At 34.9% G+C, this 22,229-nt stretch overlaps 1 protein-coding gene across 10 annotated transcripts in view; it reads left to right on the top strand.

Moving 5' to 3' along the window:
* KDM4C (lysine demethylase 4C) overlaps positions 1–22,229 on the top strand; it is a 245,679-nt gene that overhangs the window by 41,850 nt on the left and 181,600 nt on the right. For all 10 annotated transcript variants that reach the window (XM_085566943.1, XM_021531680.3, XM_085566945.1 and 7 more), the window contains 2 exons: positions 4,526–4,629; positions 9,045–9,182. In XM_085566943.1, the coding sequence (XP_085423069.1) occupies positions 4,526–4,629; positions 9,045–9,182 (242 nt within the window). The remainder of the gene's footprint in view (positions 1–4,525; positions 4,630–9,044; positions 9,183–22,229) is intronic.

Below are 22,229 nucleotides of genomic sequence, written 5' to 3'. Positions count from 1 at the left end.
GAAATATTGGATTGAAGGATTTTGGATATCTTTTAATAGACTGTTTGGGTGCAGAAACTGTTTTAGGGTGGAGATGACATCAATCTGTGATGTTCAATTATGCTAAAGAAGAAACTAAGATAAAGTTATTGTAAGTATGTATGATTGTTGTACAAAGCTTTTTATGGTGTATGGTATCCATTACTTAATTTTATGCAGAAGTCACTACCTGTTATGTATGAAAGCAAATTAAAATAATTTTTGAAATGAGAATTGAAGTAGAACTTGCATAACTTCTAAGGATATTGAATGTGAAAACTTTAGCAGTTGAAGAATTGAACTTCTGCTCAGAAAAATAATTAGCCAAGTTAGAAGAATCTTATTTAAGAAATAATAAACCTAAGGCTTGAACATGCTAATGTGCACATACCTGCAGTTGTATTTCACAGCACTTGAAAACCCTTTTGTGGTTTTTGTATTCTGCTTTGTATAGCATTAAAAATGCCATTGTTCCTTTGTGATGGTTGTTGTCATGTAGACTTACCCTCCTAATTTCTTTCATATTCAACACAGAAAGTGAAATCAAATTAGTTCAGATCATGGCAAAATAATTTAAGTAAACTATATAAATAAATATTACATATTTGTACCTACCAAAGTAAAATCTAAAAAGAGAATTACTAGGAAACTTAGTACTTCTGTTATCCCTGCCATTGTTTTGATAGTACTGATCTGCAAATTATGATTAATATTCTGTGTTAGTAGTTTAAATGAAGGTCTGCATAAATAATAAATAATCATAACCTTGAGCTTAATTATGTTAATTAGATTTATATTTACTTTCATTAGCCTTAAGCTACATTAAATATATTTGCAATTTAGGGTACTTTTTCCCTTATGTTGTGACTTTTATGATTATACATTATTTTAAATAATATTAAAGAGAAATGCGGCACTTTTAAATTTCAGGTAAAGTCTTGAGTAAGGAAGTGTTGAAAATTATATGATGTCTAGCTTCATTCATTGCACTGGTCAGGATTTGATTTGAAAGTTTCCTAAGAATATGATTTTATGTGGATGTGATTAAATAATGACTATTAGTGATCAAATTATGGTTTCCTTGATCATTCAAGGTAAAATATAGCAAACCAATGTGTTCAGTCCAGTGGAGTTGTAGAATTATACTTTCGGAAATAGTATTGTAATATGTGCATATATTATTTTAGCTGGAGAGTGTAGTTGAAAACATTATGGCATATTCTTAGGAGCATAGAGGAACATTCCAGATATCTTGAAAATGCTAATCAGCCAGGGAATGGAGCCCAATCCACTTCAGTTTGCCTGAGTGATAGGTATGATATTGATGTGGTCATCTGATATAAGATGCGTGTGATTTTTTGGAAAGACACTCTCAGGGTGGAAAGGAAAAATGACACTGCCAGGTAGCAACACTCACTGTCCCTCAATAATTTAGAGATTTTAACTTATTTTTTAAAATATGTTTTATATCCCCCCATGGCAAGGAATCTGCTGAGGGCTCACTGCTTCTACTTCTGCCCAAAGATCAAAAGGCTTTGACTTCTCTCTAGCATGTATTTGGATTATAAATTCTGTGGAAATATCATGCTGAGGTGGAATACCATTGACAAAGGATGTGTCTTGCCCAGTCCAGTGGTGTTACTGTTACTAAAGTAGTTTGATTTTGTTTGTACAAATAATATTGGTAAGATTGGACATTTTGGGCTATGTTATTTGTTAGAGTATGTATATAGAGTCTTGCAAGTGCAAGTTTTTGTTTTTTAACACAGTCTGAAGCCTATGCTTTCACATACTTTTTGTTGCTGCTGCTTGGGCTAACTAAATAAGGGTTTTAAAAAGCTGGAAGTTTTCAATGGATAAATGTCTTCTCCCTGTAGTTGTTCATACCCAAACATTTGGCCAGCAGCTATTGAATCACATCCTTACCATGCATACTGTTCCAATTCCACTCTAGCTGTTAGAAATGTCAGTGTTTCTGTAAATCCTAGATTGGAGAATTCTCAATTTGATGGTCTTTTTCTCATGGACATAAATCAATGAGCAACCTTATTCAGTTTTACCCTGTGCTCTGTTATTTCTCATTGGCTTTTATGAAGTAATTGTTTTGAATTCTTACTTTGTTTCTTTGTAATAGTTTTCAAGGAATAAATAGGGAATAGGTCTGCCATGTCTCAAGAGATCATGCAAGAAACTGGGCTTGAGAGCGAATTCCTACAAAATACCTGCTCTTGCAGAACTGATTTAGAGTTAATGGATTAGTGTTAGTGGGTAAATGAAAATTTCATGCGTCCCTTAAAAGCATGAATATGCTACAGATTTCTAAAAGTAGTTACATTCTAGATAGATATCAGTATTTTTTCTTTTGGATGTGGGATTTCACTAAACATACAGGATTGCACGGTAATCCCTTTAATTGGTAATTTTTACATCAGTTTGGTATTTCAGAATGATTCTCAATGTTGTGGGCATATCTTGAATTGTCCTGCATTTAATTTTTGTAAAAGTCTTTGTTTTAGTTTAGTTTAGTTTTGTTTTGTCTTAGTTTTTGTAAAAGTCTTATAATATTTCTAATGCAAAGTCCTCTAGTCAGTATTTTTTACATCTGTTAGCCAGTTCTCCCACAGGGATTTTATTTTCTGGAAGAAAAGATTATGTGACCTTACATTTAGACTGGCAGACAAAAGATCTTCTGATAAAGAGAGTCTTGTAATAAGGAAATACGACTTTCCTTTCTTTCCTTGTTTTTATTGAAGGGGAGTTCCTTTGAAAAAATGAGGTGAATGAGGCTGAAAAAAATCTGTGTGCACAAGTGTAGACTTTGATAATCAAAAGATATTTTATAACAGTACAGAATGTGTAGGCTACACTTTGATTTCACTGTGAGGGCTCTGTAACCACAGCAAATGTTCTCCTGTAAATTTCTAGTAGTGGATTCTGAGCAGGTTGTGTTCTGCTGCCCTGTGTTATTTGCAAGTTTCTTGGAATTCAGCAACAAGCCTGCCTTCTGGTTGGACTTGTCACAGCTATGTCTGATCTCTTGGAGCTGGAGTGGTACAACTTAAGTTTTGGATGTCTGCCCATCGTTTGCTTTTTATCATCTTGTGTTGAGCTAATTAAGCATATTGTAGTAACATAATTTGGTGGAAAATTTGTTTTCTCAAAGAAAATTCTTTTAAACTCTCTCTGCTTTTAGCAATTAAGCTTTTAGCTACTTTTCATACCAGCTCCTCCCTCAAGTCTCAAGTATCATTTGCAATTGTGTTTTTCACAGTAAGTTGCCATGTATTTCTGTTCATATACTACTCAGAACTGAGGTTTCTTGATGCTCAGAAATTGTAGATTCTATGTTTTGATTGCTATAATTTATATTATAGGCATTAATTGTGAAAAATAGTTGAATTTTTTTTTTGCTGGAGTCCACTAATTGTGGGCTAGTTTCTTTTAACTGTCTTTTAGTCAGTGAAGCCACATATATATTAATCAAATAGTATTTTTTGAAGCTTACAAACATGATTTGCAATTCATAGAGAGAGTAGAGAATTCTGTGCTTGTTATTGGTGAGAAAAAAATTAGGAATGGTGAATTTGAATAAAATTTGATCTCAGGGCAGCATAACAGGTTTCTTAGTACATTGACCAGTACAAGTCTACATTATGCTTTTGCTATTTAAGTGCTGCCTAAACTTATTTCTGAGAAATCAGAAAAATATTGTTCTTCCAGTCCTGGTGAGAGTGCTAGATTGACTGTACAAAGAATATAACAACTATAATTGGATAACTTTTAGATTGCTCTGAAGTTTTAGGGTGCTTAGTGGACATAATACATAAGACTCACCAGAGTAAAGAAATTAAATCTAACATTAGAGAGAAAGCTATATATAACGGAAAATTATTGTTCATTTTTTTTTCTCAAGGCATTAAAAAAATTCAGATGGTTGATTGAAAATGTTTTGCTTTTTTTTTTTTAAATAATTGAGTAAGCATGTTTTCCTAAGAATTAAACGTCTACTGTGAATGATGAATTACCATTTATGTAAGAGGGATACCACAAATTGTACAAAGTTAGGAAGTTATGTGTTTACTGTGTAGATGGTTTGTAAGTGAAAGATACACCTAGTCTTCAGGGAATCCTTCTAAAGTTATTTACTGCAGTTTATTTTCATGTGTGCCGAATGAGCATTAACATGAAGTTTCCAGCAACAATATATTTCTCTAAAGCGTAAGAAAGTATGCCTAAATGTGCAGGTTTACATTTATTCTAAATTATTTCACTTAAAAACAAATAAGGAAGACCCTGTAGCCCCTCCCCCTGGGAAGCAGGTAAAAAACTTAGGTGGTGCATTTGATTTATGTGAAATCTCTCAGAACCTAGGAATGACATGATAAAAAATTCTAAAGCAAGTTTAAATAGTGAAAATTTTATAAAATTATATATTGAAAAATATTATAAAGATTTTCTATTTGATTTAATGAAAAGATGTGCAGTTTTGCTTTTCTTGCGTTATTAGGGTTCTTTCCGAGCAGCTCTCAAGAATGTCATGCTTTTCTTCGCCACAAGATGACTCTGATTTCTCCCTCAATATTGAAAAACCATGGAATTCCTTTTGACAAGGTACATTAATGTTTCTTTTTAAACTCTAATGAATTGAGTTAGAATGTGTTTAGTATAAATGTTGTTATAGTAAAGGTGAGGCAATTAAAAATTTTTTTTAGGTAGCGGCTGCATGAAATGTGTTAAAACTTCTAATAGTTTAAGCAGGGACTTTTCTAGCATTAAACACTTGTAGCCATTACAACATTTCTGTGATTTTTTTCTAAGACATTACAAAAATTTCTTAGTTTTGATTTATTTCCTGGTATGATTTTCTGCTGACTAAAATACTTCTTAACTAACTCTGTTAAGTTGTATTCCTAATATTTTAACACCAGCATTTAATTTCTGTATGTTGCTTTTCTAAGGCAGTTAAATGTAACTTTGTCATTATGGGGTCTGAAAGGTTTAAGGTGGAATAAAGCAGAAAGGATTGCTACTTAATTGAAAATATATTTTAGAAGCTGCAACATAATAGAAAAAGAATTAATGATTATTTTTGACTGTTAGATAGTGGCAGAATAAATGAACATTATACAAACAGAAACTGAGAACAATACCTGTCTTTCTTCTTTGAGGATGAATTTAATACATAGCTGCTTTTAAGAACATCTGAAGTATTCAGTTTCTTCTGCTTTCTAGAAGATTTTCTTTATTAATTGTTTTTTACTTTGAACTTCATGTAGGTGTCAGCTAATAAAAAATTTTCAGTGCATTGCTTTTATTTTTAAATGTACTTATTTTATACATTTTGTAAATTCCAAAGTTTTAAATTCTGGAGTTCTGTAAACCTACTTAGAAGACTAGAACTTGATTTGGAAGGTCCCCTGCCTGAATATCTCTTTGTCTTAATACTGAGTTTTCAAAATTCTTTTGATCACTAAAGGGCTAGGATTCCTGCTTTCCCATTGCTCAGATTGTTTTAAGTTGGTCAGAAGAACCAGGCAATATACATTTTTCTTTACTATTGTAGTAGTTTATTCCCATTACAATATGTATCCTTGCTTATTATTGTGTTTTCTGGTTTTGTGTATGTGCTATTTATTTACTGAAATAATGTGGGTGCTTGTATAAAAACTTTTCTTAACTTGTTCCCTGGCTTAAAGTATAAGAATAATGCAGTGCTTCCTGTCTGGTTTAGTTCATGTTTTTCTAACAGTATTAAAAAAAAACCAAACAAAAAACCCAAACAAAAAACCCAAAACAAATAAAAAAAAGAAAAGAAAAAGAGAAAATAATATTTTATGTCTATTTTTGCCCAGCTGGAAGCTAAACACCAGACAGGTGCTTGCTCACTCCCCCTTGTTGGGATGGGGTGAGAACTTAAAGGATAAAAGATAGAAAACGCATAGTTTGAGACCAGACAGAGGCAGTTTAGTAAGGAAAAGGAAAGCTGTGCACACAAGCCAAGCAAATGAGGAGTTAATTCAGTGCTTCCCACGGGCAGGCAGGTGTTCAGCCATTCCCAGGAAAGCAGAGCCTTGTCATGCAGAGCTCTGTCGCACACAATGGTGACTTGACAGGACAAATGTCACCACTCCAAACAATTGCCCTGCCTTCTTTTTCTCACAGCTGTATGTACTGAGCAGGATACCATGGGCTCAGCTGCTCTGGCTGTATCACCTGCGACTCTTCTTGTGCACCCCCATCCTCCTCACCACTGGAATGATGTGGAGAGCAGAAAAGGCTGTGTAAGACATGCCCAGCAAGAACTGGGACACCTCTGTGTTATCAATCCTCTTGTCAACAGAGCTGTGATGAAGACACAGACGTGTTTTATGCCTTTTTAGAACATCACTTCACTTTTCATGCTTAAGTCAACCTATGTGTAAAATTGAAGAAATATAGGCATTTAGAATGATACTGCCTGCCTTGGAAAGCAAGCTTTTTTGAATAAGTTACTCATAAAATAAGTAGTTTGTTTTCTGAATGATTTATTATCATATGGAAATGTTGCTGCTGTCTTCAGTTTTTGTAATGTATAGGTAAATATACTGATTCACTTCACAGCCTTGTGCTTTATCGTGAAATGTCAGGTGAAACTTTCCAAGCTGGATGGTTTTATAACCATATTTATAGTTTTGGATTTACAGAACATTACTTTGAAAAGTGTAATTTTCAGTGGTTGGTGTTTAAAGTAGCATATTGCAGAATGTCAGTATACTTTTTTCAGTATGACACATTTGAGGTGGGGTGAGGGAGTTGATCTTTCTATTTTGGTGTCTTGATTATTCCTGTATTCTAATTTAGAGGATAATGATCTTCTAAAAAAGGGGGGGGAAGAAAGAAAAAAAGTGCTACAAACAGTTAAATATTTAAGTTTGGTTCTATCACCTAGTCTTCAGAGGAAGCAGACTGTACCCAAGTGTAATTGTAATTAATGGGATTCAGTGAGAAAGTGAATATAGAGAACCAGGCTGTGATCTCTCATGGCTCAAAGTGATAGGAGTGGAAATGTGCTGAATGCTGATAAGTCAGCCTACGCCTACCAGGTGGCAGCTGAACTGCTGCTTGTTGTAATAGAACACCTGCTAAACTGTCAGCAGTGGGAGGGTGTATTGAGATAAATTTTGGAATCGTTAGCATTGAGAATAATCTTTCTTAAACATTCCCACAGTGATTGTTGAAGTGCTACAGTAACAGTTACAATATATGCAACTATATGTGCGTTTGCATGTATATACTAAATATGAATCCACAAAAAATTTAACCGTGCAAAATGTAAGATCCAGTTTTTTTCTCTAGCCTTATTGGCTATTTTTCTTGTTTTCCTGTCTTTTCTTCATCAGAAATAGACCTCTTTGAAGTGCTAACACTCTGTGTTTTTGCATTGTGCAAAAAAGCACAAAAAAATTATAAAATAATAAAACAACAATTTTGAAGGAGATTGAAAAGCAGAAATTGAATATAAGACACCTATAGCAGTAGAAAGCTGAGGTTTAGGACATGACATTAAGAATAAAAATGTTTTAAGTTTTTAAGTTTTAATTTTGTTGACTGTTTAAAATTTTACTCTTCCTTTTTGTGATTTTAAGTCATAAAATTATGCCCCTAAAAAGAGTCATATTTGTCCTTCCAGTTTTTCTTACTGTATTGCTTATGCAAAGCATTTCCACACACTCAAAACTACCTATTTAGACTCTGACAAGTCTCCTTATTTCATTTTCTGTAATAAACAGGTGTGTATGTTGAATAGTCATCAGTCACTGCTCAGATTATTTGCTTCATTTAAATAGATCTGTTTGCTTTTTAGTGGGTCTGTTGTCTGATGTGTGTTTCACATAAAATGTATATCAAACAGAGCATGGAGAATCTCTTTTAACTATTTACTGATGTATAATCTACTTTATTCATTAACTCTTATCAGATAATTCAGAAGACAGTATGCTGTTTCAAGTCTTTGACTTGCCTGTCCTTGATAAAGTCTCTGGTGGTCTGAGATTAAAGCTGTCACTGTGTGGAGAGAATATTAGTTACTGACAAGAAGTGCTGTATCCTCTTTTCTCCATGTAGGAGAGCAGCAGTCCATCCTAGTGTAGGAGGATGAAATTTCTCTCTTGAAAGAGAATAACCTGGCTAGTGGTTTATGTTTCCACACATTGTCTTTTTCTGGTATATTCTAAAAGCCTTTCAAGTCTGATACATCTCTTAAAACTAGATGGAATTCGGGTTATTTTTGTATATACAAAATATAATTACTGTGCAGTGAGTTTTCGGTTGGCATTTTCTTTCCCTTTTTAATTTTCTGCTTTCTATGATATCTTGTTGATCCAGTGGTCTTTGCACATTTTATTTTGGTTGTAGTCCTTTGAAGTTACCCTTGCTGAATTTCTAAAACAATGTCAGAATTCAACTGTAGTCCAGCTTTTCATCTTTTGGAATCTCCTTTTATCCCACTTGGCCTTTAGTCACTTGTTACCAGTAGTGTCAGAGTGCTTCTGCTCTTTAAAATTTTGCCCCAAGAGAAAGAGGGGAAGGACAGTAGCAGCTTAAAACTTGTGTTTTAGTAGCTTTATCTTGAGACATTTTGCACAACATTCAGGCATGGTAATTGTGGGTATTTTGATCCAGCATGTCTTTGCTTCCTCTCAGCCAGTGAGAATGATATCTTCATACTGTCTTTTCTAGTTACTTCTAGGTTTTAATACCAGTCAGCCTCTGCTCCATGATTAACTTTGAGTTCTTTCTGAATTTGTTAAGCATTGTACTTAGCTATGTATTTTAGCATAAAGAGCGTTGTCTCAAATACACTGTTTCTGTTTAAATTATGTCTCATCTCTGTATAAGGTAAAATAATTATTTGTTTTAATTATTTATAAAGGTGTATGTAGTTTTCATTGCTATAGAACTAGAAAGCTTTAAAATATGGTTCACTTTGAGGTTTTTTAAAAGTTTATTTATTTTGACCTTTTAAATTTTTTTTTTTATTGTTACAGGTTACCCAAGAGGCAGGAGAGTTTATGATCACTTTCCCATATGGATACCATGCAGGGTTTAACCATGGATTTAATTGTGCAGAGTCAACCAACTTTGCCACAGTTCGATGGATTGATTATGGAAAAGCAGCAAAATTGGTAAGTAAGTAGAAAATTGATGTGTAAGGAAATATTTCTTATGATTACATCTTTGTGAAGATCTCAGGAAAGTGATGAGAAAGGGATAACTATTAGATCAGATAATACATTAAGCTGCCATTCAAATTTAATTTATAGTTGTTATTTTGGTACTAAGTATTCCAGCAATATATATTCAAGTCAGTAGTAGGTTTTGTTTGCAGCTTAATGTATATATTATTCTTCAAAACTACTTCTGTTTGTGGATATTTTTAAGCTGAAGCTTCATACACAGAGATTAATATTTGTGAAGACAACAGACCTCTGCTCTTAAATCTCCTTTAAACTTTACTGTTGGTGAAAGCATTTCAGTTTAACTAGCAATTTTGGTACCTGGAAAGAAACATAAATAGTGAAACTTCAAATAAAGTTTAAAGAAAAAGGTTCAATTTGTCTCATTGTAAATATGATCAGAAAACTTGTAGTACAAGATAATAAAGCAACTGTTTGAGGTGTGCATAACTGAAGATATTTTAGACTGAAATCTTGTTCTGTGGTGTGCATGTCTTTGCCACCACAGAACTTTGTGTATAAAATTACAGCATAAAATTATAGAATCTGTGATGTTAGAAAAAAATTCCAACATTACTCTGTCCAACCTTTGATTGAATACCAATGTATCAACTAAATCAAAGCACTAAGTGCCACATCTCGTCATTTCTTGAATGTATCAACGGATGGTGACTTCACTGCTTCCCTGGGCTGTCCTTCCAATGCCTGACTACCCTTTCAGTGAAAAATTCTTCCTGATGTTCAGCTGAACCTTCCCTTGTGTGGCTTGAGCCTTTGTTTTCTCATCCTGTCATTTGTTCAGTGGGAGAATAAACTAACCCCCACCTCACTACAACCTCCTTTCAGGGAGTTGTAGAGTGATAAGGCTAAAACACCCTCAGCAGTCTCAACCATTCCTCACAGGACTTCTACTCAAAAGCCTCCACCACCTTCATTGCCCTTCTCTGATCTCACACCAGTGCTTCAATGTCTTTCCTGTAGTAAGGAGCCCAGATTTGCACAAAGGATTTTAAATGTGGTCTCATGGGAACAGTCCTTGCCCTGCTCCTGCTGGCCACTCTGTTGCTGGCACAGCCCAGGATGCCATTGTCCCTCTTGGCCACCTGGGCACTGCTGGCTCATGCTCAGCTGCTGTCACCAGCACCCCCAGGGCCTTTTCCTGTGGGCAGCTCTGCAGCCACTCTGCCCCAGCCTGTGGCACTGCCTGGGGCTGCTGTGACCCAGGGGCAGGACCAGCACTGGCCTTGTTGTACCTCACACCACTGGCCTTGGCCATGATCCAGCCTGTGCAGATCCCTCTGCAGAGCCTTCCTGCCCTCCTGCAGATCAGCACTCCCACCCAGCTTGGTGTCATCTGCAATCTCACTGAGGATGCGCTCAATCTACTTGTCTAGATAATTGGTAAAGCTATTAGAACAAAAGTGACCCAGCACTGTGCTCTGGGGAACAGCAGTTGTTAATGTCCATCATCTGGATGTAACTCCACCCACCGCCATTCTTTGTCCTAGCCATATAGATGATTTTTTGCACAGTGAACAGTGTGTCTATCCAAGCCATGAGCTGCTAGTTTCTCCAGGAGAATGTTGTGAGAGGCAATATCATAGACCATCAATAGCTTTTCCCATGTCCAGTCCATGGATGCTCATTAAAGGAGGGCCTGTTGGTCAAGTAGGACCTGCATTCTACAAACCCCTGCTGGCTGGGCCCAATCTCCTGGTTGTCCTCTATGTGCTGTGTGATCACAATTAAGATAATCTGTCCAATAACCTTTCATGGCACTGAGGTCAGGCTGACAGGCCTGTAGTTCTTTGACACTTCTTTTTGATGGGCATGCCACTGTCCAACCTCTGGGACGTCCCCAGGACTGGTGAAAAATGATGGAGAGCAGTTTGGTGAGCTCTTCCACCAGCTCCCTCACCCTCCTGATGGTAAATCCCATCTAGCGTCATAGACTAAGTAAGTGTCTAAGTGGCATAGCAAGCCAGTAACTACTTTCTCCTGGATTACAGGGGATCTGTTCTCCCTGTCTACCAGTTCAGGTTAGTTACTGTGGGGAAACTTTCTGACTGAGGCAAAGAAAGAATTAAGTACTTTGGCTTTTTCTTTAGCCTGGGTGACAGTGTTCTCCCCTGCCTCCAGTATAGCATGGAGATTTTCCTTGGATCTCCTCTTGTTGATGTAATTGTAAAAATACTTTCTATTGTCTTTCACAACAGTGGCCAGCTGTAGTTAACTTTCACCTTTCTAGTTTTCTCTCTACATGACCTCATTACATCCTTATACTCTTCAAGAGGTGCCTACCACCTATTCCAAAGATCATAAACACTTTTCCTTTCCACTGAGCTCCTGTGAAAACTCCCTGCTCCCTGTTCAGGCAGGCTACCTTCTTCTCCACCATCTTGTCTCTCAACCCATAGGGATGCTCCTGAGCCTTCAGGACTGTGCAGGAGACTCTCCAAACCAGTGTCTTGAATAGGCCAGAGTTGGCCCTCCAAATGTCCAAAATGAAGGTTCTGTTGACTCCTTTATTTACTTTACCAAGAATTAAAAACTCGTCATTGTGCCCAAGGCAATCTCCCTCCACCACATCTCCCATCAGCCTTTCTCTATTTGTAAACTCTAGGTCTAGCAGGACCTCATTCCTCGTAGGCTCTTACCAGCTGTGTCAGGAAGTTACTTTCCATGCATTCCAGGAACTTCATGGAGTGCCTCCTTTCTTCTGTGTTGAGTTTCTAGTAGACATCTGTCAAGTTAAAACCTCTCATAAGAACAAGGTCCAACGGTCATGAGATTTCTTCTCCCAGCTTCTCCCAGAATATTTTGTCCACCTCTTCATCCCTGTTGGGTGGTCTATAGTAGACTTCCATTATGATGTTTGTATTGTTAGCCCCCTGAGTCCTACTCATAGCTGTACAACCCTATTATCATTTTGAGCACTATAAAGTCAAAATACTCCCTAATGCAGAGTCATTGCACTGCCTCTGCTTCCTCCCCTGTACATTCTGAAAGCTTGTAGCCATCCACTGATGGATATATAAGTAATAAAGTAAATGCAGAAAACCAAAAAAGTGGGCAATAAATTCAGAAGTTTTTACTGTTTTTCAGTATTCTCTGATTTTAATCATTAAGGCTTATATAAGCTGTATGTATGACTCAGAAGAAGTTTCAGCTTGAGGCATTTTCTTCATTGACTTGTTTGTAATTGGAAAAAAACCTTTCCAATAGAAATCTCCTTAGTATATTAGTTAATACAATGAAATGGAGTAAAGGGCAAAATCAGCTGTGCTGGTTTAACAGCCTGGTAAAGAGAGTGAACTCTTAATAGACACTGGAGACGGAGAAGCACCTTCATGAGAAAATTCTCAAAAAGTACTGAAAATCTCTAAACACATCTAACTTTCAGACTGGTGTCTACCTTTAGTAGAGAAGTTGTGTTTTTAATAGCCAAAAAGTAAGGTTGCAACTATAAAGTTATATCCATTTGATAACTATGCATTTGATAACCCATGCATTCGACAACCTATGCATTTGATAACTTGAAATTTCTAGGAATAGTACAATGTAACAAAGTCAAGAGAACCATGGCTGCACAAGAGTTGAATGTGGCAGGTATAACTGACTGGGGTTTTAAAAGATTTGAATGCCATGGCAGCTCTAAAATTAATTCAGCTGAACTTCAAGAATGGCAGACTGCATCTTCTGATGTAACAAAACTGAGATGGTGCTCCCTGCAGGTATCTCCCTATCAAAATACTAGCTTTGTATTTATTACATTTTTAAAAAGTAGTCTTCTATTTGGTGTACAGCTTCCCCCAGTACAAACTGTTAAATGTTTTATGCCTCCAGTATGCATCTCTATTATTATATTATACTGTAAATTTAATGTCATCGTTACATTCAATGGAGTTAAATGATTTTAAAGCTAGTGTAATTGTGTTTCTTTATGCCACCCTACAAGTGCTACTGAAATTTTGAAATTTTAGCTAGGAAGTCCTTACATATGCACTCTAAATGTTTTGTCAAAATTCTCTAGTGTATGGATGAAACCTCTATCTTAGGTCACTAAATTCTGTGATTGGTGCCTATAGCACATAGGAGCAGTGTTGTGCATATATAATACAAGAAATTAAAGTATTTCTCTGGTGTCTACAGTTAAATTGAAATGCTTACAAGTTTCAAAGGTGTTGGAGCAATAATAACTAATCTCCCTCTACAGAGAAATCTTAGACACCATTGTCAAATATGAACTGCAGTTTCATTGGCAAATGGTCAGCATCCTTAAAGTTATTTGCTTAATTCTTAGCACTTATTACTACAAGAATGAGAATCAAAGTTTACTCTTCTTCTCTTTTCTAAATGAAAAAGAATATGCTAGAATGTACTGATGGTAGGATATTTTTAGATGGAATTGTGTATGAAGAAGAGAACTCATTCTCCCTAAAACTTACTGGTATTTGTCTATAGTGTAGAAATAAGTTAAACAAGACAAACAGAGGAAATATTAAAAAACCATAAAATCATTTATGTTAGAAAAGACCTTTAAGTTCATTGAGTCCAGCTCTTTAACTCAGCATTGTCAAGGTCACCACTAAAGCATTCCTAAAGAGTCACATCCGCAGGTCTTTGAAATACCTTCAGGGTGGCGACATGGCCACATCCTTGGGAAGCCTGGCCAATGCCTGACAACCCCTTCCATGAGGAAATGTGTCCTAATACCTTATCCAAACCTCCCCTGGTGCAATTTGAGACCATTACCTCTTGTCCTACCCTCACCTCATTTTCAGGTGCTTTCAGGCAGTGGTAGAGAAGAGAGAAGGTCTTCCCTTATGACAAATTTATCTGACAGGATTTTCTTGGTACCACTGCATTACCAGTAGCTGAAACAGTTACTTCAATCCAAAAAAGACTTTACTTAATGAGACAACATCAGATCAATCTTTCTGAATGAATTCAGGTAAACTAAATGTTAAAGTGCAAAACGTGATGTTTAAGGCTACCATTTAGAACTGCCTGCACAACTATTTGCATAGACCTCTGTGAGCTCAACTAGCTGAATTTCTGCAGCTTTTCAGTCTCATGTTAAGGTACATGGCAAATACCTAATGTCAACAGGCTGGCTTTTATCTTCTCTCCTCTTCAACATTTGCAGTAGCCTTCACTTTACATGACTTTTTCTCCACATGCACAGATGCAGACCTAAATTGCAAATTTATCACTGGATTCTTATAAGAAAATGCATGTATATCACTTTGGCTTAAACTTATTTTAAACTTTCTATTTTAAACTGCTAATAGTTTTAACAAAGAAAGGGGAAGACACCAAAGTAATAGCAATAATTCTTAGCTCAGCATTTATGGCCTCAGTTGGTACTGCCAGCCTTTCACTCTGGATTGCTCTCAACACAGGCAGCTCTGTCAGTTCCAGCTGACACTGTTTCAGTGCTGCACACACTGGCTAACAGGGAGAAGCTGCACAGCAAGTTACAGGATGCCCAAGGAAGTTACAGGATCCTGCTGCACTCAAGTAATTACCCCCTCAGAGGGTCGTGTGGGCAGCTTCTGAGGCAAGTGGAGCAAAGAAGTGCCCACATTGTTTGAGGACTATATGAGGGCTATTCAGGTTGGATTTGCTATGGGGACAAAAGATAAATTCAAGTAAAATTGCATTGTTGTCTTTCTATTAAATATTCCTCTATTTTTGCCTTCATAGGGCAAAAAAAATATTAATGCTTTTAGTTTAATAAATGTATGAAAGTGTTAACCTAATTAACATGTTTTTTTATTCACAGTCATTTTATGAATAGCTCTGGAAGGTTAAACAAGATTACTGAATCTTAATTAAAAACAAAAATCCAAATGAACTGCAAAGGTATAATCAATACAAATTACATTATTTAAATTAAGCAAATTTAATTAAAGGCAGTTGCATTAAATTTATTCTAGTTGGATTCAAAGCTTTCCCAAATCAAACTGTTTTGTAACAATTTTATAAGCAGCACAGCAGTCAGTAAAATTCCACATTATTCTAAATTAGCCATTATGTGCTAGACACATCATTTTTATGAAACAAAGTACTGATTACGTTACATACTGGAGTTCAGCAACAAAGTCAGGGTAAGAAAAATCCACTTCACTCTCTAGACTTATTCTGTACAATGTTAACACATATTGCTGTCTGTGCAGACCCATGTTCAAAAGCAATTGAACAGTTCCATCCAAGTTATCAACTCTCTCCACTTGCAAGACAAGTACTTGATGAGTACATGGCAGAATACCTGGTTCACAGAAAATATGAATCTGCCTACAAAAAAACAAGGTGCATTTCTCATACAAGTTGCAGACTCAAAAAAATGCAGGAAACTACCAGGACCCAGTGACAGTCATTATTAACACTAAAATTCTGTTTGAAATGAAATATAATTTGCTTTTTAGAGATGGTGAATTATGCTAGCTGTCAATATGGCACAAATGTTCTCGGTGGCTTCCAAAAGTCAGAAACAGAAAAATTTGGTTTGCTGTAGAATCTTGTCAAAATACATTTCTGTCAAGGTAGCTAAAAAAAAAAAAAAATTAAAAAAATCCATATTTTTTACAAAGGTAGCATTTTGTTTATCTGCCGAAAGATCCATTTTTCTTCAATTTATTTCCATATTCTACTCCTCACAAAACCACGAAATTCACAGGCACGATAATGTTTCAAAGTTTTCTGAATCTAAAAAATCCTATGAATTAAACTCCAATTAACCCAATAAAACAATTAAAGCAAGAAAGTCGTAATTCTGAATATCAGTTTCAATAACTGCATTTATAAGACTGAAGGGCAGCTTCTTTTAAAAAATCTGACAGACCAGGTTGGAAGATCAAGCAACAAAACTTGCCAACACCATTAAAAAAGACCACAAGGATCTTTCAGTTACAGCCACCAGAGAACCATTAAACCAGAGTTTAGTCTTTTCTGGGCAGAAGATCCTTTAATAACAAAGAAAAAGTGAAGATTGATTTAATACTTATATCTAAAATGCATTGGTTTATCTCTGATTTGTTTCTAAGCTTAAGAAACAAATATTGAAATGATTTAATATTTAATATATATATTATTATATAATTTTATTCTGAATATATATATATGTGTCACAGTGGTAATGGTTGACTGGTTAAAAGTTTGTAAATCTGCTTCCCTCCAGCAATACGTGGGGAAGTGCTGTATTTCAGATGTCAAAGATAAGTAAAGATTAGAAAGATGTAAAGATTAGAAAACTTTGTAGGTTCTTCTTTCAAGAAGAACCTTTCTGATTTGGCCATCAGAAACTGATAAGTATTGCTAACAAGTTTCCACCTTTTGAGTTTTTGTTGTAATCAAAGCTAAGTGTGTAAAGGAAAGGAGAGAAATACTAATTTGCTAATACTGCAAATACTGTATATAATGATGCCTTACTGAAACCCTCTAAATTAAGATTGTGCATCACCACTTTATTTAGATTTACTCGCTAAATCACTTCTGGTTACTTTGCAAGCAGGGGACAGGGGAACTTCAAATAATCAAATAATTTCCTAAAAACACACCAGTGATACTGCCTTTAATACATGCTCTCAACTGTTTGGTTTGGTTTGGTTTGGTTGGGATCATAAACAGAAAAATTTTGAAACTGTCCTCTTTCAAAAATATTATCAGCCATTCAGTTGAGTCATATACAAGGATTTGCATATGACTGTTCTACTGTTAAACATAATTTTTTACATTAATTTCACATTTTCTTTTTTTTAAACAGTTGGTTAGAGAACTGCTTTGTAACAATTACAAATAAGCCAATGATTTTGTAAAGAAAACTACTTCTTATAAGGTAGAATTCAATTAGAAAGCTCTTGAAGTACAAATATATAATACAAACCATAATATAAATATGATATAGACTTTTAATAGTTACAAATAAAATAAATACAATTTTAACTGCTACTGCAAAGAGAATTATGAGAAGAAAAGTACTGTAAACAAACATACCTGTGCTGAGTCCCTAATTCATACCTTCATATACCAAACCTGCAGGCTTGTGTATGAAACAATTGGAAAACAAACTTCCGTGTTCAGAATTGGACGTAAATTTAACAAGGATTATATGGTGTAGGTGTGTGGGGAACAAGTGATTGTGAATAGCAATAAGAATATACAAGGGCCCATATCCAACCACTGCTTTATTAAGGCAACAGCAATTACACTTTATTTAATTATGCAGAATACAGATCTTTACTAAAAACAAGGACTTTACTGATAACTTGATTCTAACTTACTCATTTCTAGCCAAACTCTCACTCTCAAGTGAAAACTTGATTTTTAAATGTGTCTGCTACAGCTTCAGAAGAAACCTCAAAATTTTTCCTCTCCAGATTTGGACCTAGACCAACAGTTGGATTTTAAAGGCACAAACATCCCAAACTCTCATAGCATTTCTGCATTAAGAAAAAAGTCCAAAATCTGGTTATTGTGCTGAAGTCCAGTCTAAAATTAAAAAAAAAAACAAACCAAAAGCAACCCAACTCAACAAAACACTTCTGATTCTGTGTAAATTTAACTATTTCACTTTTAATATCCTACTTATTCTTGTTCAGGGTATTAAACAGCACTTGACACCACTTCTTATATGAAATTAAATTAATTATGCAGGCAGGTATTTCTTTGAGACTAATCTGTCAGGATACAGGTGAAAAATATTTATCTTCTATAGACAACTATGATCAAACGGAGAGAGCACTGAAATAGCAAGCACAGAAATCCTACATACACCTCCCTCAATCCTTTAGATGTCTCGCTTTTCCCAAGACCACAATTCCAGTGTCTCAGGAACCCATGTGTTTCCTTCACTACTTTTTCTCTCTCTCAATTTCATAGGTCCTACATCTTTTCCATACGCATTCTTCCTCTGTTTTGGGGTAGAAGATTGTCTGAAATTGAGTTGAAGGTAGTTGCTCCTATACAGGTCTAGTCATATGATGTAGCTTACAATTGGTTTTATCTTTATTCCAGCTTCTCTACCTTAAGTGAAGGGTATATTCTCTATCTCAAAATTTGAAATTTAGCCAAATCCACAATTTAACTTGATTTGAATAAAAATCTAAAAATCGTGTGTACTTGGTTCACAACATTACTTGACCAGGTCAGCTTTCAGTTAAACCAGTGTAACACTGAAGTCAACTCAAACTGTAAACACCTGTAATCACATCAAGCAAAATGAAGATTATCATACTCTTACTCCCTGCAAATTCTACCACATGATATCTCTAACATCATTATTATCTTTTTGCAGCTATATTCCATGTAAGGCGACCCTATTTCAACACTTATATTAAATCAGATGTCTGTGTCTGTTATACTGTCCTTCTTGAGGGTTTTCTATTTATGGTAAGATTTTGCCTTTCTGAAGTAAATAAGAGACTCTTTTCTTTGCCCATCATGAAACTTGTATAAAATATAATAACCCTGACAGCCACACCTTATTCTTTTGTCCAGTGTGACTGACTGAAAACACTCTTTCTTTATTCACAGCAAGATCTAACACATTATTTCTTTATCATCTTCTTATCACCTCTTTGAAACTATATGTACACATAAAGGGAATAAGACATGAAATAAGAACAGATGTAAGACTCACTTCTGGCCAAGGTAGAATTCTCTACAGTTTTTACATCCATGGAATTTCTTCAGCAAAACTTCAATACAACATGAAGTCACTTCTACTTACAGATCTCATCCACACAAAAAAAGAAATGTAACTATGAATAGTTTCATGAAGTTTTTGCCAGAATGTATTGTATGTAGACTCACTCAAACCACCGTACCAACTCAAACAGCTATTCAATAAGGCTCACAGAACACCAGCATCACCCAACACATTGTTTCATATCACAGTGTAATTTTAAATTTCAGCATTAAAACTAATTTAAATAATCTGAATTGAAATATTCATACATATAAAGAACTCAGAAGCAACAAGGAACCTGATTTACAAGAAAGTACTGGAATAATTTTTAACTTCAGAAATGTCTGCCAAATTATTAACTTACAGTCTGTTTCAAAGACATTCAATAGACATACTAAATGCCACCTATCTGGATTTTTTTAGTAAAATCTTGTACAATCTTAGACTATAAGACAGATTCTTATATGCTAAATAACAATTTAATGGCTGATACACTAATCCCAGTATATTCATACCCTGTAATCACCCACATAAAAAGGGGAGAAGAACACAGAGGGATTTTGTGATGTTATTTATTGTAACTTTCCCCTGTAAGAGTAATTTTTTACAGTCTTCCTCAGTCCACTGGAAACAAAAACATATAAAGGCTACATTTCTTCTCTACATATATCATAGGTTCATCCCACAGCATCCATACTAATGCATCAAAATACCCAGACCTCTGTCTTTCTTATATATTGTGATTGTTCTCAACAAACCTTGAAAAAGCTACTGAAACACTGCATTTACTCAACTCAACATATTCAACATAAGTAACTGAAGTAACTTTGTTGGAATAATTTGGCAATTCCAGCTATAAGCACAAGGTGAACAAGACAAGTTATATTTTTATTTTTCAATCAGGTGTTTGCTGGATATTTCAAATTGGAATGCCTTCTATAAGGAGGCACTATTCTAGCTTCCTAGAGCAAACCATGCTTTTTTACATATAAATACATAAAAATATATGAAACTTCAGTTCAAAATTTTCCCTCGGAATTCCAAGAATGTGCGATTTTGGTTTATAAGAAGAACGGTTAGGGGCTGGTGGTTTTAAGATAACTTAACCCTAACATTTAAAGTACTTTTTGACTTATCACAAAGTCACTTGGCACTTATCACCAGTGCCAAGGTGCTAAATTAATCTAGCAAGGCTAGAGAACTGACTTCCTCTCAGAATTCAAGAATGCAGTTGAATTTTAGGAATGAGTTTTACGTTTGCAAAGGTTATAAATCAAAGGAATACAATGACAGGAGACTCAGTTCAATTGCCTCAGCATGCACTGACACCTAAACCATATTCTGGTACATATGATGTCTGACTGAGCTCTAAATATTACACTGTGTTCCTGAGGTTTGTACTCTTCTGCCTAGACAGGAGAAGGAAAAGTATCTGAGATGGTGTCAGACACCTGTGTTTCAGCAGCTGATTCAAACCCAAAGAGCCTTTTTGTGAATCTCTTATTTATGAAAATAATTTCTTAGTTAAATTCTACTTTAAAAAGCTGGAATGAAAATAATCTCTCTCTAAAGGCTATGACATTAATACAGAGACAGAAATTTACATAGAGGCAAAACTTCTTCCTCAGCAAGTTGAGGATAAATATAATCTGCATTCTCACAGAAAGTAAGGAAAGGCAAACTGTATTGACTTACTCAAAATTTTAAATATATTATACACTGAAAAGGCAAGTTTATTGTAAATTGCTGACTTTTTCCTTAAAAAGAAAAACCTTGTTAAGTGAAAGTTGCTATAAAACAAAAACTTCTAAATATCCACCCAGTATGCCAACTTGGTACATTTTTTTTTACTTTGATAAGTGGAACCTCTTGGATAACACTTAGGGGAAAAAAAGGAAGATTAGATTCCCTCATTTCCACTCACTCACAGTTGTCAGAATGTACTCCAACGTTTAAAATGTTACTTTATAGAATTCTCCTCTCCTTACTTCATCAAAACTACATGTAAGAAAGAAGTGGTAGTATTCTTGGTTCAGCTTTTATTTAATAAACAGTGCAGCAGCCTGCATGAAAGCCTTGTGCCAGACATACACATGCATAATGCTACTTATATTTATTCTACATCACACAGAAAAAAAGCTGTGCAATACTTTTGAAAAAGATTAATGAGAATACAGTAGAATTTTAGAACCACAGAATAGAGGACACATCAGACATCAGTGCTTGCACATAAAATAGCTCAGACTGTGGTAACACAGGAACACCACTATATGACATTTCATATGATTTTATAATCAGATGCTCTCCCAAAAGGGGAAGGTTCCAAAAAAAATAGAATATTACTCTACTAGAACAGGTAAAAGTGTTGTGATTATTACTATTCCTTTCTACTTCTAAAACCTATTTCTTAATTCAAAATGTCAGAGTACTAGATATGTAGAACTGTGCAAGTTACAACCCTGTGAGAGACTGACAATCTCCCATTTCAGCAATAAATTTTAGAATGGGAATTTTTAATAGCTGCTGTTCTATGGAAATTATGAGTTTGTGGTCTAAGAATTAAACAGAGGCAGTAAATGATGGCAGTAAGGTACAAAACCAAAAACAAAACAAAAACATAAGTAAGAGTCCAATGTAAAAGAAATAAAGAAAAAATACAAGAGAAAATTCCATGATAACTGCAAAGCTGAGAAAGGGACTGTGATTATAAAGTGAAATGTCAAAATGCATGCGCAATATTTGCTCTCAAGTAGTGTACTAACAATCCAGACCAGAAATAGAAAGCGTCTGGTTCCAGAAAACTTGTAAAATTTCATTAGCAGACAAGTCAATGATATAAGGTGGCTAATTCTGATCTAGCAAGTAAAAACATTGATTTGTACAGCATGAATGATGCTGTTTTTGTTGCAGACTGGTATAAAATGTACCAACATACAGTGGTTACAAAAAAATAAAATAAGTTGATAGATAAGTAACTCATGAGCTTATGCACATAGTTATTTCTGTCATTAAGTACTAAAAGATTTCAATGGGGGTAGGGATATACTTTTTAAGCCTGTGCCTTTAAATCTCACTTACATTTGAAAAATAAAATTGTCTACCTGAATTGGATTTTTTTTCATTTCGAATAGACATTTTATTGTACAAGAGTAACCTAAACATAGCCATTGAAAAAAAAAATTACCTCAATAAATTTTAAGAGGTGGAAGCATTTTTGTGCAGTAAATATTATTTCTCCTCTGATAAAATCAGTTAAATCATATATATTGTGTCTCAATATATATTTCAAAATAAATATACTGTTT

This window comes from Lonchura striata, chromosome Z (genome assembly GCF_050655825.1).
Source record: "Lonchura striata isolate lonStrDom1 chromosome Z, ASM5065582v1, whole genome shotgun sequence".
In the NCBI taxonomy this organism is placed as follows: Eukaryota; Metazoa; Chordata; class Aves; order Passeriformes; family Estrildidae; genus Lonchura; species Lonchura striata.
The sequence above is the reverse complement of the archived record's forward strand: the minus strand, read 5'-3'. Positions and strand labels throughout refer to the sequence as shown.